The following is a 15,027-nucleotide window of genomic DNA, read 5'->3' on the forward strand; positions in this document are numbered from 1 at the left end:
AGTATTATTGAAGTTTTTGAACTTTTAGTATTATTTATGTTGGATTTGTTAAATTTTATTTTAGTAAATGCTTGTATGGAAAAATAGCTTTGTTATTGAAGTTTTATTAAACTATGTTTTAAGGTTAAAATGAAAATTAGTTTCGTTTGATGAAAAAATAAGTTAGGATCCGTTTTGGATCCGTTTTGGACCCGGATCCGTAGGATCCGTCGGATCTGGATCTGGATCCTCAATTTAATTACCCAGCGGATCCGGGTAGGATCTGGATCCTTGCCTAAAAAACGGATCTGGATCCTAGAGGATCCGGTCCAGATCCTACCCGTTGCCATCCCTACGTAGGACCAATTAAGTTTTACGTACTCCCACTAAACTTCTTATATATCTATAAGAATCATGTATATTTTATGAAACTAAAGTACTTATTAGCTTCACTAAAATATAGTTCCAATTCCCAATTGCTTGCTTAAATCTGTACTTAGATTTTATAAGCTAGCTTTCCTTTTCAAGCATTTATTTGGATCCACAATTCCTATGACATGCCATGTACATAGTTTCTTCCAACATTTGATTTGAGGAATACGTTTTGTCATCCAATTGCCATATGTACCAATATGCAATTATTGCTTGAATATAGACTTGAGCATTACGATTATGCATGAGGTTTCAACACAATCCACACCGTGAATTTGCTTGTAACCTTTAGCAACTAATCTAGCTTTGTGTGTGAACACAATTCCATGTTTGATGGTTTTTATCCTTTAAAACAAACTTGCAACCAATAGGTGTGAGACTATACTTGGCAATCAATAAAATTTCAATTTTGTCATCAAAACATTGGTTATGTTTTATGGCCTTTAACCATCTAAAACGTTTGAGTCTATATATGGCCTCTAACCATTTTAGGGAATCTGGGTTTCATCATAGCTTCCTTACAAGTCACAAACTCATTAATCTACATGATAATAGTTTGACTGTAAGTTGTAGGTTTCTTCACTATCTAATAGAAGAATCTCATAGTTTTATTGACCCGAACTCCATGTTTCTAACACTACGGGAAAACACGGCATATTTTGACGCTTTTTCTGGTATTTATCGACGCTCTAGGGCGTCGAAATTTTTTATATCGACGCTTTGCTGAACGGTCGAAATTTTGATGGTCGATATTTTCCGGCGGTTTAAAGCGTCGATATTGTCTCCATTTTCCTCGCTGCAGAGCGTGGATATTTTCCATATTGCAACGGTTCGTCTAGTCGAAATATTTCGACTATCTACTTCGTCGCTATTTACTCTCCTTTCGCGCAACAACAACGCATCTTTCGACCCTTCACTCAGTCATTTCTAGTGTTAACATTTTCACTCCACCAAATCTAGACCCCTCTGAGGGTCACAATTTGATACTATATTTTTTCCGCCAAACCAATTTAGACCCTTCTAAGGGTCACAATTTTATACTATATTTTTACCGCCAAACAAATTTAGAACCTCCTAAACGTCACAATTTCAAAGCATATATTGTTCTTCATTCCGGCCGGCCTTTGCATAATAACATATTTATACATCCAAAAATATATAGTAAATTAGATATATATATATATATATATATATATATATATATATATATATATATATATATAGAGAGAGAGAGAGAGAGAGAGAGAGAGAGAACAATAAAACTTAATTAATCATTATCATAAAATAATAATTAATTAGCAACAATGTATTTTATAAAAAGTGCTAACAATCATCCACGCATTAATTTGTATTGTCAACTCAAACTGAAATAAAAGAAATACAAAAACAACTTTCTAACATCATTTGTTCTACCCTGACCAACATAGTAAAAAACGAAAGAAAAACAACTTCCCAACTAAGTCTAATTAAGCGAATAAATCCTATCGCCATGATAGCTTAGCGCGCTTGAAGATAACTTGTTATCCCTTGATCTAAGTTTCACCATTATAGCTTGAATCATCAATTAATCTGCAAAGAAAATTTAATGTCAATTTCTTTTTGGTAAAAATATATTATTACTAGTCACAACATCACCAATAACTCTCATCCATCTCAACGTCAGAAACCAGTAGAGCCGAAAAGAAAGGAAGCTACACACACACCAAAATCTATTGCACAAACCCACAACAAATAAAAGACTACAAATCCCACCCCATTAATCCAGACAATAACAAAGTCAAAAAAAAAAAAAATGCAGTCTCTGAGACGTTTTTTAACAACAAGCTCATTGCGAACCTTTAGCAAAAATGTGTATGATCAGGTATACACAGGGATAAAATCATGCGCATGGTTGCTGTTGCTATAATCCAAGTTGGATTACTAAGAGATATAAAGTTGGCTCAAATTCTATCCATGCGTGATCATATAGTCATGAAATCAGCACTTTCAGAAGTCAGAGCCACTGGTAGCAGTTGTATCCTGCCATAAACCTCTTCTCATCTCTCCTATAAAAGCAAAAGACGAACCTAATCTATTGCACAAACCCACAGCTAGCAGATAAATGACTACAAATCCAAAGGCAACCTCTAACCTACACACACACCAAAATCTATTGCACAAACCCACAGCAGATACCAATCTGATTTACTGCAGAAACAACAATGCACATGGACAAAGAAGCCATAGAAGCTAGCTAGTAATAAAAAACGTACAACTCTATACAAAAACAATTCAGTAGTAAGCTAGCTTTCTAACACGAGGACAACAGTTTTTTAACCTCCGGAACTAATCATGTCCATTATTCTAATCCACAGATCACTATATACAGATCACCAACATTGAGGATGACTCCTCGAGGGAGTCAACAGAGAGTACATTCCAAAATCAAGATAAAGACATTGTCTATCTAGATAAATATCAAAGAAAAGCCAGTGCATCAGAGCTACTGGGACTATGAGGCTGCTACTTTATCTCAGAATGTAAAGGGTTTGGAGAAAAGAACAACACTTTGCTGTGACACTTTATCTCAGGTTCGAGTAAAAAAATCGGGCACCTCGAGTAAAGATGCTTCTATCAAAGATCGCAGAGGGAGAGTAACAAAATATTCTTCCATTTACATTTCTGAATATGTTATAGGAAGGAGGTCATTACTTGGTTGTGGGTCAGCTTTTTGATAATCCTGCAATTTCACATTACACAAAGAAGATATTCTGGGATATCCAAACATTTTCTCATCTTGCTCCCCAACTCTCAAGCTTCTCTAGATGTCTGAATTATGTTGTGATGCAAGAGCATAACTTATGCATCATTTGGTTAAATCTACCTAGGACTACCTATATGCACCAAAGGTAGGAACAGAATCAATTCTAGCTGTTTTTAGCCATTTTTGTATACTTAGTAGGTGGTTTATTTGTACCCTTAGTACTCGGTAATTATTTTTGTAACGATAGCAAAGACGCATTTGCAAAGGGTTGCACCAAGTGGCAGCCGTTGCTCAAAACAGAACAGTAGCAGCAGCACTTGCAAGCATCTTTGTGAAGAGTTATGAAGTTGTAAGAGCTAGGAGATGCCATGACCTGGAACTATTGGTTATCTGTTAGGCCCTACTATCTTTTACCTTGTTTGACAGCTGCAATAGGTTTTAAATGCCATAACAGTAATTATAGTCAGTAGCAAAGTTCAGGTTTGCAGTTTTGGTGTGAGAGTACATTCTGGTGGGGTTCTTAATTTGGTGCTGTTAAAAAACAGCAGCGAAACAAATGGAGCACCAGTTAATACTTCATTACTTGGCCTATTAATTAATTCAGTACTTTAGTTAATTCTAATAACAATAGATTAGTGTCGATCACAAAGCAGCAAATTCATTTCTTAGCCAACATGGCCCAACAACTGACACCATAACCAAGTACAAAAAAAAGTCAAAAAGGAACAAAAATGTAATGTGCAATCAATAAGTTCTTGCACACGCTCAATCAGAGCTTTATACAGGTTCAATAAAGTTGTAGAACAACAAACAAATTCAAACAGTAAGGAAATCTAGCTTGCAGGTTCAGAATGTGTCCATAAAAACATAGGGTTATAAATCATGTTTATGGTCACAAATCGCAAAAAATTTCAAGCTTAGCAACATAGTTAAGTCCATATAAGATTACCTTGCTTTTGGCAATAGTGTCCACATCTCATGTCTCGGCCTATTTTTCACCACTCCCACCAGAATCATCATTAATCTACAAAAACCATTTTATTAAGCCACGTCGAATACATTTTACATTGAGTGTACTAAAACAAATATTCAAATACTTAATCGGTAAGACATGCATGTTTCTAAAGCAAAATGACTAACCATATGTATTGCTGATTCCGCACCATCTAAAAGGTCTGATGAAACATTTCCTTTGCGTACTTCCTTCAAAACTTGTCCTAAGAAAGAAGCAATCATTTTAAATGACTGCGTTGTTTCATCAAACTTCGTGCTTAGAGCTTTATTTTGTTGTGCAAGTTCCTGATTTTTCTTCTTTACAGTTGATAGTTCACCTTTTATGTTCTCCACTTCCACGGCACCATTGTTAACATAGCTTGACCCTTCTTTCCTTAGCAAACCTTCCACTCCAAAGATGTCACTTTGTTTCACTCCAAACCCATAATTCAGAGGACGTTTAGGTATTTCACCTTTATACATAAGCCTATTAAAGACCTCATTCTCAATTTCAACCCTAGACAAGGAAGAAGAGGAACTCGCAAGGTTTTCTTGGACCTCATCGTTTGCTTCCTCCTGTTAGATAATATGAGAAGCGAATATCAGAAGTGTAAGCTCTAGAAGATAAAAGATCGGAGGCCTTGTTACATTTGTTAATGCTAATGAAATATATACATATATAGATATCAGAGGCCTTGTTTTAACTGATCTGATCAGCACGGATCTGATCAAAACTGATCTGATCGGAACAGAAATATTCAGAACTGATCAGTTCTGTTCAGATCAAATCAGTTCTGATCAGAACAGTGCTGATCAGATCAGTTCAACTACTGAGTGTATGAACTCGCCAGAGTGACACTATTTACCGATTCTGTTAAACTAAAGTGCAGAGTAGGATTCACCTAGCTAAAAACTAATGAACTGAGAAAATAAGCAAATAAGAATTTGGCCACTTTTCAAAAATTGAAATGTCTTCACATATCATGTTGGATACTATAAAAAAGAGAAATATTGAATTAAGGAGTTCGCATAGATTAGAGAAAGATTGAATAAGCTCAACGCAATGGATACCATAAATTGATGAGAGGGTGTGCCCTCTTCAAAGCTTCCATCTTTGGCATAAACTGATTTGTAAAATGCCAATTCGCTAAACTCCCCTTTCTTTTTCTGCAATTATAGGAAACAAATAAATAAACAAACTTGTGGAGTAGGGCTGATTATAGTATCTTTGTGTTTTATGTTCCTATCTACTTAGAATCTATAGTAACTAAAATGCAACAATTCAAAGAAGGTAGAAAATCATACCAAATCAGCTCTTCGATTAGCAAAGCTTGTAGCACCACTCTTGTGATTACGGTCTTGTAATGCTCGAGCATTTTTTCCAAGTTCAGATTTTCCTAGTTTCAAGAAATCAATGTTAGCATGAATAAAATAAATTAAACTTACTAAATTTAGGATCTTTCGAGGTAACAAACCATGGCCTTTGGTGTAAACCAATATGTAACCAAATCCGACCAACTCTTAGAGGAGACTCCATCATGCAGATTGGCAAAGTTCTGTTCTGGAGTTTTCACTGGATCGAAATGTTTTTTCTTCAATGTGTATCTATGCTGCTTCCATGGTCTGTCCATGCGGTTTAAAAGTGATGTGTTAACTAGCTCCCCATCAGGTATCACAAAATGTTTCTTCAAAGAAAAAGGACTCAATGTAAGTGTTAAACTGTGTGAAAAAGTATGTTGCAAGTATATAAAATGGAAGAAGTGCCAAATTATGTTGCAAGTATATAAAACGGAAGAAGTGCCAAACTTACCGTCAATCATGCAAACTAATTTAGACTACTTTGACCAATCAGTGATCAATTACAATCAAATGGAATTGATTCCAATCAAAAGATATTATATTTACAATTGCTCACCTGTCATTCTTTCTATTTGTTTTTCTGATTTCGTTTCATTTCTGCGACTGTGAGAAATAATAGAGATAATAATATGAGGGAGTTGTTTCAAAAAGATGAGCTGCTCTCGGCTGGGTTGAGTATACAGGAAGCTGACATCTTTTTTAAGGTTCTATTGGGTAGGAAGTTAGAGCAAGAGAGCTCTCGAGTCCTCTATTGATGCCAGTCATGTCACTACTCATTACTAAATTGGCAATCTAGAATATAGTAAATTGGCCTTAATTCAAACATCGTATATGTATTAAGGCTAAGAAATAGTATTAAGGCTAAGAATTGTTTAAATACAAGGCTCAAAATATTTAGTTAACTTTTTAAACTATTAAATTCCCGTGTAACTAAATAAATTAGAAAGTGTAACTTAGAAGTCTAAGCATGGCCAATTGACAATAATTATTTAAGCTAGAAAGTGTTAAGATATATAGTGAAATATAGTACGGTAGTTCCTCAAATAATTGATGACACTCTTATGCTTTGAGATGTTAAACTTATGTAGTTACAGATGTACATTTCCCAAGGTGACTCTTTTGATGCATTTTTGTTACTTTATTTCTAATTTGGTGGTTTTTTTATTTGAATTTCTATGAATAATGGATATTGTTAATTATTTTGAAGTGAGTATTAATAGGAATTTTATCTTATTTGTCGATTAGAAAGATACTAGCATTCAAAGTAGTGCATTAGAGACGTGTAAAATGCAACTGAGTATGAGTAGTTCTCTTTGGAATGGAAGAATTTCATTGAGAATAATATGTTTTGATGATTTTGTTTCCATTTTATCCCCAAATGTGAACTCTTTAGGATTTATTGTTATAATTAATGTAAGTGTAAGAAGGATAAATCCACATACCCGAATAGCTTTAACTATATTAGCTCTTAAGTTAGCGTCCAGATCACGCCAACTATCCAATCCCACTGGACACATGTCATCTATTTTTGCAATATCTCCAAGGAAACTCACAAGGATTTTACCACCTTTTCGAAGAGGTTGGTTGAATTCATTGAACTTAACAATGTATCTGAATCCCGGTGTATCAAGCCAAACGTCTCGAGGCATAACCGAACCTTTCACAAGGTGGTGTATTCCTTCAGCATCTGCCAGAGATATGGAGTTAAATGAGATAGAAAAAATCACCAATATAATTCACAGTTTCCATATTTAAATTAAGTAGAGACATGTTTACCTATAGCTATAACCTCGTTCTTCTCATCAAACTCCCTCTGATACGGCCAATTTTGAACAATAACCCGATGTCGAGGTATTGATTTTTTCACAGTAGTATCACTTCCTTCATTTTCATCCAATTCTTCATCACTCTCTGGACCTGATTCTTCAGATTCCTCCCAGTTATAAGTTGGCATAACTTCAGCCTCAATATGATTGGATGGAGGAGATTGATTTTGAAATGCATTTTCACTCACATGCATGTAAGTTGGAGGCACCTGACCAGAAGCAAGCTTTCCGGCTCGATCTTTCCCTGACATGGTGATTGGTGGTGTAGGAGGTCGTGACATCACAGATTTTGTTGCCCTCATGGGTGCAACAAACGCTCTTTTTTCCAAATGTGGTTTGGTACCTGTGAGTGAAGCTTTTTCAGGCTGATGTCTAACTTTATGAAGTTGTTGGGCAGCTTTGTCCCGCTCCAGAGAAGGCTGTCGGGTAACTATGACAGGCTTCACAGTAGCTTGAGTAGTAGGCTGCATAGGAGGCTTGAGGATAGGCTTCACAGTAGGCTGAGTAGTACTCTGCAGGTTAGGCTTCACAGTAGGTTGGTGTGAGGCTGCAAGATTCGTTGTTGCTGTTTTTTGTGCTGCTATTTCAATGAGGTTGGGAAACAAAGGTCCTTTTGACCATCTACTTTGTGCAACCTTTGTTTGCGGTTGTGATGCTCCTGTAAGAGTTGGCGAAATTAATGGGTTAGAGGATGGTTTTGATTGGGTAACAGCTAGTTTTGATGATGTCTTAAGTTTTTGCTTTGAAATCATGGAAGTAGACCGAGGCATGGATGATTGTGATGCAACCATTGAAGGAGATGATGTAGAAAGGGTGGGTTTTTTAGCAGTTGTGGGTTGTTTGATGGGTTGTGAAACAGACCCAAATGATTGTGATACTCCAAGTGTTGGAGGGGTGAACGGTCCCCAGTTTTGGATGGATGGATCAGAAGATTTGGGTGATGGATCAGAAGGTTTGGGTGACTTCGATGCACCAAGGCTTGATCTGTCATCGGTAGCTAAAAATGTTCTTTTAGTACTGTAAGTCATGACTTTTTAGTTCCTGTTCAGCAAGTAAGAAACACAATCAGCCATGAATAAAAAAAAATGATGAAACCAACAAATATAAGAATGAAACACTAAATAGTAAATAGGATATAAGCAAGCTGCATATCTGGGATTAATTAATACTTTGTCTAATCAAGATGATAGTTTAATTTGAACTAGTAAGGCCACAACTAAATACACAGCTCAAAATTCTTATGGACTACCGTAAAAAATCTAGCAGTGCAGTCAGCCAATAAGTTCGATTATGAACATAGAGACTCAATAATCAAAGAATGCAGAACCTAATAACATGGAATACACCATGACTTGGATTAAATAGAATATTTATCTTTACAAAACCATTATTCTTTCAGAAAAGAATTTGCTCCATAAAACAAAAAATACACTCTGTAAACATAATACTTGACAGGTTTGTGTTTCTTGAAAACAAGAAACTTATTTTTATCAATCAATATTAGGATACTATTAGTATTAGTAGTATGGTACTACATCTTTTTTCTTTTTTTAAGGGTACTATAACTCTATCTTAACATATAATATATATATATACAATGGCGTTATCAGGAAATTTGGTGGCATTGTTTTCATTCTTATGTCAGAGTTGGAATTCAGAATGTAGGTAAGCATGTTCAGCCCTATCTTTCTAGACTTAGGACATTATCTACCATCAACTAAAGAAGGAACAAAATAAGCAACCAACTCAAAAACCTTGTTATAAACAGATGGAAGCAGAAAACACTAACAAAATCCTAGATGGAACCACAGATTAGCAGTAAATTGACTCATACTTCTTTTGTCTAGAAATTCACTGATCTATAAACCAAGAGACAACTTCTCTTATAGAGAGAACTCCTGGCATATCAGCAAATGCAGCCAGGCTGCAATCTTACTGGCCAAGGACAAACTGAGACTGAATCCCGATGCACACCAAGTTTACTCTGGGACCCTTGGACAAGAACAAATCCAAAAACAGTACATCAATCTAGAAAACTGTTATCTTTACAAGACTGTCATCTTGATTAAACGAAATTTGACAAAGAAAACGAACCTGTTCTTGCAAATGATCAAAGTACTAGTAAGGGTGTTAAATCTGCTGGTAAATTAGCTTGGAAGAAGAGGCGTGGTGGTACTCTGGTGTTAAACAAGTCTGAGGTGCAAGTCAATGAGGGCGATGCAAATAAAACGAATGTTGATGGTGGAAAGCAGATCAGTACTAAGTCCAATTTGACAATCAATGAGAGTGATGCAGTTAGTAAGGGTGGAAAACATGCTGGTAAAATAGCGGGGAAAAAGAGGCGTGGCACACTAGTGTTAAACAAGACTGATGAGGTGCAAGACAATGATGAATGTATCAGAAGTAAGCTGTTTGTTGATAATGATGAAGATGTAAGTAAAGATGGAACCAGTAAGTCGAATTTGACAGCAAATGAGAGCGATGCAGCAACTTCAAGTTCCTTAAACATTATTCCTGAGTTGGAAAAGGTTAAAAATAAACAAACGGCACACTTCATACTTTGTGGACATAGACTACAGAGAAAGGAGTTCCAACAACTCATCAAGCGTCTCAAAGGAAAACTTTGCAGAGATTCTCATGAATGGTCATATCAGGCTTCACATTTTGTTGTTCCAGAACCGATCCGCAGAACAGAGAAGTTCTTTGCTGCTGCAGCATCTGGGAGGTGAAATTCCTATCTAAGCTTAGTTTTCTTTAAGTAAAATTAGTTACAAATAAGGAACGTGAAAGGTAAGGTGACTTGGTATATCCCACAAAGCTGCCTACACAACCAGATTTACTGTCTATTTCAAAGCAACGCATCGAAGCATCCCCCGCCACACACACACACATCTATCCATTCTATCACAAAGACAAGAGAAACAATACATGAGACTTATCCTTTGGTTCATAGTCGACCAATTAACTCCACATCTATATTAAGCTTCTAAATAGTAAGTTGCCTGCTACTGAGTTGCAAAAGCAATCTACTCATAAATATTAGCATAGCAGGCGGGAAGTCAACACAACAGGAAGCTGAAACACTTAAGAAGCCAGCCAACACAGAAGAATCAACTGTAACGTAAAAAGATAGTAGCAGACCTCAACCGATAAGTCGCCTGCAACCAGACTGCAAGAGAAAAGAACCAAAATGCAAGAGAAAAAAAACCAGCCCCTGCATACATCAGAACAGAACATCAGAACAGATTAGAGAACCCTACCCAGAACAACTTGAAGAAAAGGCTGAACTCAGCTTGAAACCAGCAGCACAGATGCAGATGCTCAGCCTTTAGTTAGTTTTATTTTGAATAAAATTTCAGTAATTTGCTACAAACTTCAGCCATGCTACATTGTGAAGACATTCATAGGGGTGAAACCGTCAATAGGCTCACCACTATATATGGGTGTACAGAGAAATAAATGTGTTAATCTGCAAACCTAATTAAGGTGAATGATATAAGATTAAACGTTGTTTCAAACATTAAACTAAATTCAGATATCATATTGCTGTATTGCAGATTTATCCACAATCCATCATCCCAGTCTTTCCTTTTGATCTTTCCCTTCATTAGTCACTCACCTCAATCCTTACTTTATTATGCAATAATCCCAATAACCAAGAGACAATACAAGAGAGTAACCCAAGAGCTTCCGGAAAAGAGCATGATATAACTAGTACATTGAAAATAAAATATAATAAGTCCATAGATCGAATCAATAGAATACAAATACAAAGAATAACGGCGTAAAATAAATAAGCATGATCAATCGGCCCCACCCTCTTCCGCTACTGGTAAAGAATCACCTAAATCAAACAAATCTCTAGGCTTATTCTTAACAACATGGAACCATCCTTTTTGTATCTCATCTTCTATGTAAAAAACTTGTTTTTCTTGAGATGAGAAGACAAATGGATCATCTTGCAATAATCGTCCAGTATGCATCAATTTAGAGAAATTGACACATACTCCGCCGTTTGGATATGTTCTTACACCCCTACGAATGTCTACCCAATCACAACGAAACAATACAACTTTATAATCTCCATAGTAATTTAATTCATAGATATCCATCACTTTTCCGTAGTATGCCACTCCATCCGCTTCAACCATAACTCCAGAATTTTGTGTCAAAAGACGACAATCGCGATCAGTGGAAAGGAATTTGTATCCATTGATTATGTATCCTTTTAATTTTCTACCATAAGAATGCAAACCACCCGCCAAAGCTTTTCTTAGTTTCCCATCTTCGGTGGTTGCATCTATGAAATGTACCTACGATAATACTTAATTATATCAAATAAAGTTTATTTTTTCAAAAACAGAAGTATGTATTAACATTAAAAGAACTTAAGTAACCTTGTTTCGCAGCCACCCTCCAAATTCATTGATGATCCATTTACTTTCATCACTCTCCGCGACGGAAATTTCTAAGTTCATTTGACGCTTCTCGGTTAAAAATTCACTTCATGGAAGAAGCAAAAACATAAGAGTGATTTATTACAAAATTTGTTATTCAAAAGAAAACCAACATAATACTTACTCTAGATCCCCTTTGATCTCATCAGAGTGAAGTAAAACGTAGCGATGGGCTTGTTTTAAGCTTTGACCATCAAGGCGAATGCTGACCTCCTTTCCAATGACTCGACCGCCGGAATTAAATAAGTAATCATCAGAATTTGAAATGTCATCATCCATCCTTTTAGGCATGTTGAAGATGGTCTTTACACCTTGAAGATATCTCGAGCAAAACCTAATTGTCTCCTCTAAAAGGTAGCCTTCCGCAATAGATCCTTCAGGTTGGGCTTTATTGGTTACATGTGACTTCAAATGGGACAAGTACCTTTCAAATAAAATATTTGTATATAATAAATGTAAATTATTTAATAAAAAAATATATAATTCACATAGGTAAGATATAAACCTTTCAATGGGATACATCCATCTGTATTGCACTGGTCCACCAAGTTTAACCTCCTCCACTAAGTGAATCAACAAATGGACCATGATTGTGAAAAATGAAGGCAAAAACTCCATTTCCAACTGACAAAGAGTTAAAACAATTCCATCTTGAAGACCATCTAAATCATCTGGATCAATACTGGTGGAGCACAACTTCTTGAAAAACGAAGACAATCTAGCCAACAAGTCAATCACCTTTGTAGCATTAGAAGCTCTTAAGGCGACGGGGAGGATATCTTGCATTAGAACATGGTTGTCATGACTCTTGAGGTTAATCAACTTCCTTTTCTTCATATTCACACAACTAGAAAGGTTGGATCCATATCCATCCGGAACTTTAAGTTTCTGCAAAACAGTTAAGAATCTCTCTTTTTCCTCCCTAGACATAGAATAGGAAGCTGGAGGCATGTATTCATTTCCATTATGATCAGCACTAAGCCAAAGGTGAGTCTTTATTCTCCATGCTTCAAGGGCTTCTCGATCATCCCTATTATCTCTACTCTTATCCATACTAAGAAGTGTTCCCAAAAGATTCTCAGACACATTTTTCTCAATGTGCATAACGTCTAAATTATGCCTTAGAAGATTATGCTCCCAATACACCAAATCAAAGAATATGCTTCTCTTGGTACCAAAGACAATTTCATCTTGGACATCATTGTTATCAGTATGTCCTCTTTGTCTCTTTTTCGGTGGTGCCTTTGACTTTCCATAAACATACTCGACCTTTTCTTGTTGCCTCAATATATCAGTGCCGCTAGGACGAGATGGGGCTTCACCCAACTCATTAGTTCCAAACTTCTCACAAAACTTTTCACCCTGACGTCGATATGGGTGATCTGCGGGTAACCATTTTCTATAGCTACAATAACAAATCTTGTTCCCAAATCTATCAGAAGGTGTGGAATCCATGCATATAGGACATGCATTGTAACCTTTTGTGCTCAAACCAGAGAGCATTGCATAGCCAGGAAAGTCATTAATAGTCCAAAGCAGAGCCGCGCGCAAATTAAATTTCACTCCGTCAAAAGCATCAAAAGCTTCAACCCCTCCCCACAGCAATTTTAACTCATGAACTAATGGTTGCAAATACACGTCAATATCATTTCCAGGACTTGCTTTTCCGGGAATAAGTGTGGACAAAATGAAAGAAGATGGTTTCATACATAGCCATGGTGGAAGATTATAAGGAATCAACACCACTGGCCATGTACTATAAGTAGTGTTCATTAAACGGTATGGATTAAACCCATCGCTCGCAAGACCTAATCGAACACTACGAGGGTCTAATGCAAAATCTCTATAACGCTCATCAAATGCCTTCCACGCTAAGGCATCGGAAGGATGCCTCAAAATCTTCTTATCATCTTCACCCAATCGCTCTGTATCATGCCATCTCATATCTTCTGCTGTTTCTGATGACATGTAGATTCTTTTTAGTCTTGGGATAAGAGGAAAATATCGCATTACCTTAGCTGGCACACCTTTCTTACAAGTATTCGTACCTTGATCACTTACATCGTCACCCTTCTTACCCTTGGTTGTTTTCCACCTCGATTTACCACAAACATGACATTTGTCTTTCTCTAAAAATTCACCCCAATAAAGCATACAATCATTAGGACAAGCATCAATTTTTTCATACCCAAGGCCCAAGTCTTTTATCATTTTCTTACTGTAATAATAAGACGAGGGAAAATCAAGTATTTGAGGAAATTCATCTAAAATCAGCTTCAAGAGCATATTGAAAGATTCAATGGACCAGTGATGCATACACTTCAAGTGAAATAAGTGTAGAAGAAAAGATAACTTTGAAAAATTAATACACCCCTCATATAATTTCTCCTCAGAAGCTTGAAGTAGCTTCTTATATGTCGCATCTTCTTCTATTGTAGAATCATCATATTCAACATCTGTGTCGTATGACACGGGCTCCTCAGTCCATTCACCATCCTCTCTTGCTTCGAAAGTTGGAAAATTGGGTGGCACATTAACACTAAAAGCTGATCTTAATAGTCCTCCCATATTATCTCGACCTACAAACCCACTTTGATTACCAAGGGATCCTTCACTAGTACTCCCTCCATCACTCCCTAACATACGTTGAACCATATCCCCTTTACCATGAAAGATCCAATTTCTATACGACTTATAAAACCCCTTAAACAAAATATGTCGCTCTACATCATTAACCGGGAACCATTTATCCACCTTACAGTTCTTACATGGACATCTAATTTTTCCTTCGAATAGACCTTGCTTGGCAAACGCAATGAATTGCATACAACCATCGACATATTCAGGGTGGCCAGTGGGTAGATCTATCCAACTTGTATCCATATCTATACGAAAAATAGTATAGTAATAAGATATATAATTAGTAATATGCGTTGTATAATATGAAATTTTATAGGTAAACGTTATGATCATTCTTATAACCTTGATATAACATATAATTCATAACATAACTTTATGCTTTCTTTTTTTGGAAATTAACAATGATTTTATTAACAACAAAAGAGACCTTGAAACATCAAGGTTACATTAATCGAGGGCCACCAAACAAAATCACCTCTAATAGAGGCACCTATCCAACCTAAGATATTACCAATAATCTAATTAGTGCTTCTACAAGAGACCTTAAACAAGATCTCTTTTACAAAAGCATTTACTGATTTAAAAGCCTTCTTAAAAA

The 15,027-nt window shown here is 36.2% G+C and overlaps 1 protein-coding gene across 1 annotated transcript; it reads right to left on the reverse strand.

Moving 5' to 3' along the window:
* Nucleotides 1-11,135: 11,135 nt before the first annotated feature.
* Nucleotides 11,136-14,672, reverse strand: LOC110788067 (uncharacterized). The gene is made up of 4 exons (XM_056834193.1): nt 12,295-14,672; nt 11,914-12,213; nt 11,730-11,835; nt 11,136-11,645 (listed from the first exon to the last, which is right to left on the reverse strand). The coding sequence occupies exons 1-4, from the start codon at nt 14,670-14,672 to the stop codon at nt 11,136-11,138; spliced, it is 3,294 nt and encodes a 1,097-aa protein (XP_056690171.1).
* Nucleotides 14,673-15,027: the final 355 nt, after the last annotated feature.

The sequence above is a fragment of the Spinacia oleracea genome, chromosome 1 (genome assembly GCF_020520425.1).
Source record: "Spinacia oleracea cultivar Varoflay chromosome 1, BTI_SOV_V1, whole genome shotgun sequence".
Classification (NCBI taxonomy): Eukaryota; Viridiplantae; Streptophyta; class Magnoliopsida; order Caryophyllales; family Amaranthaceae; genus Spinacia; species Spinacia oleracea.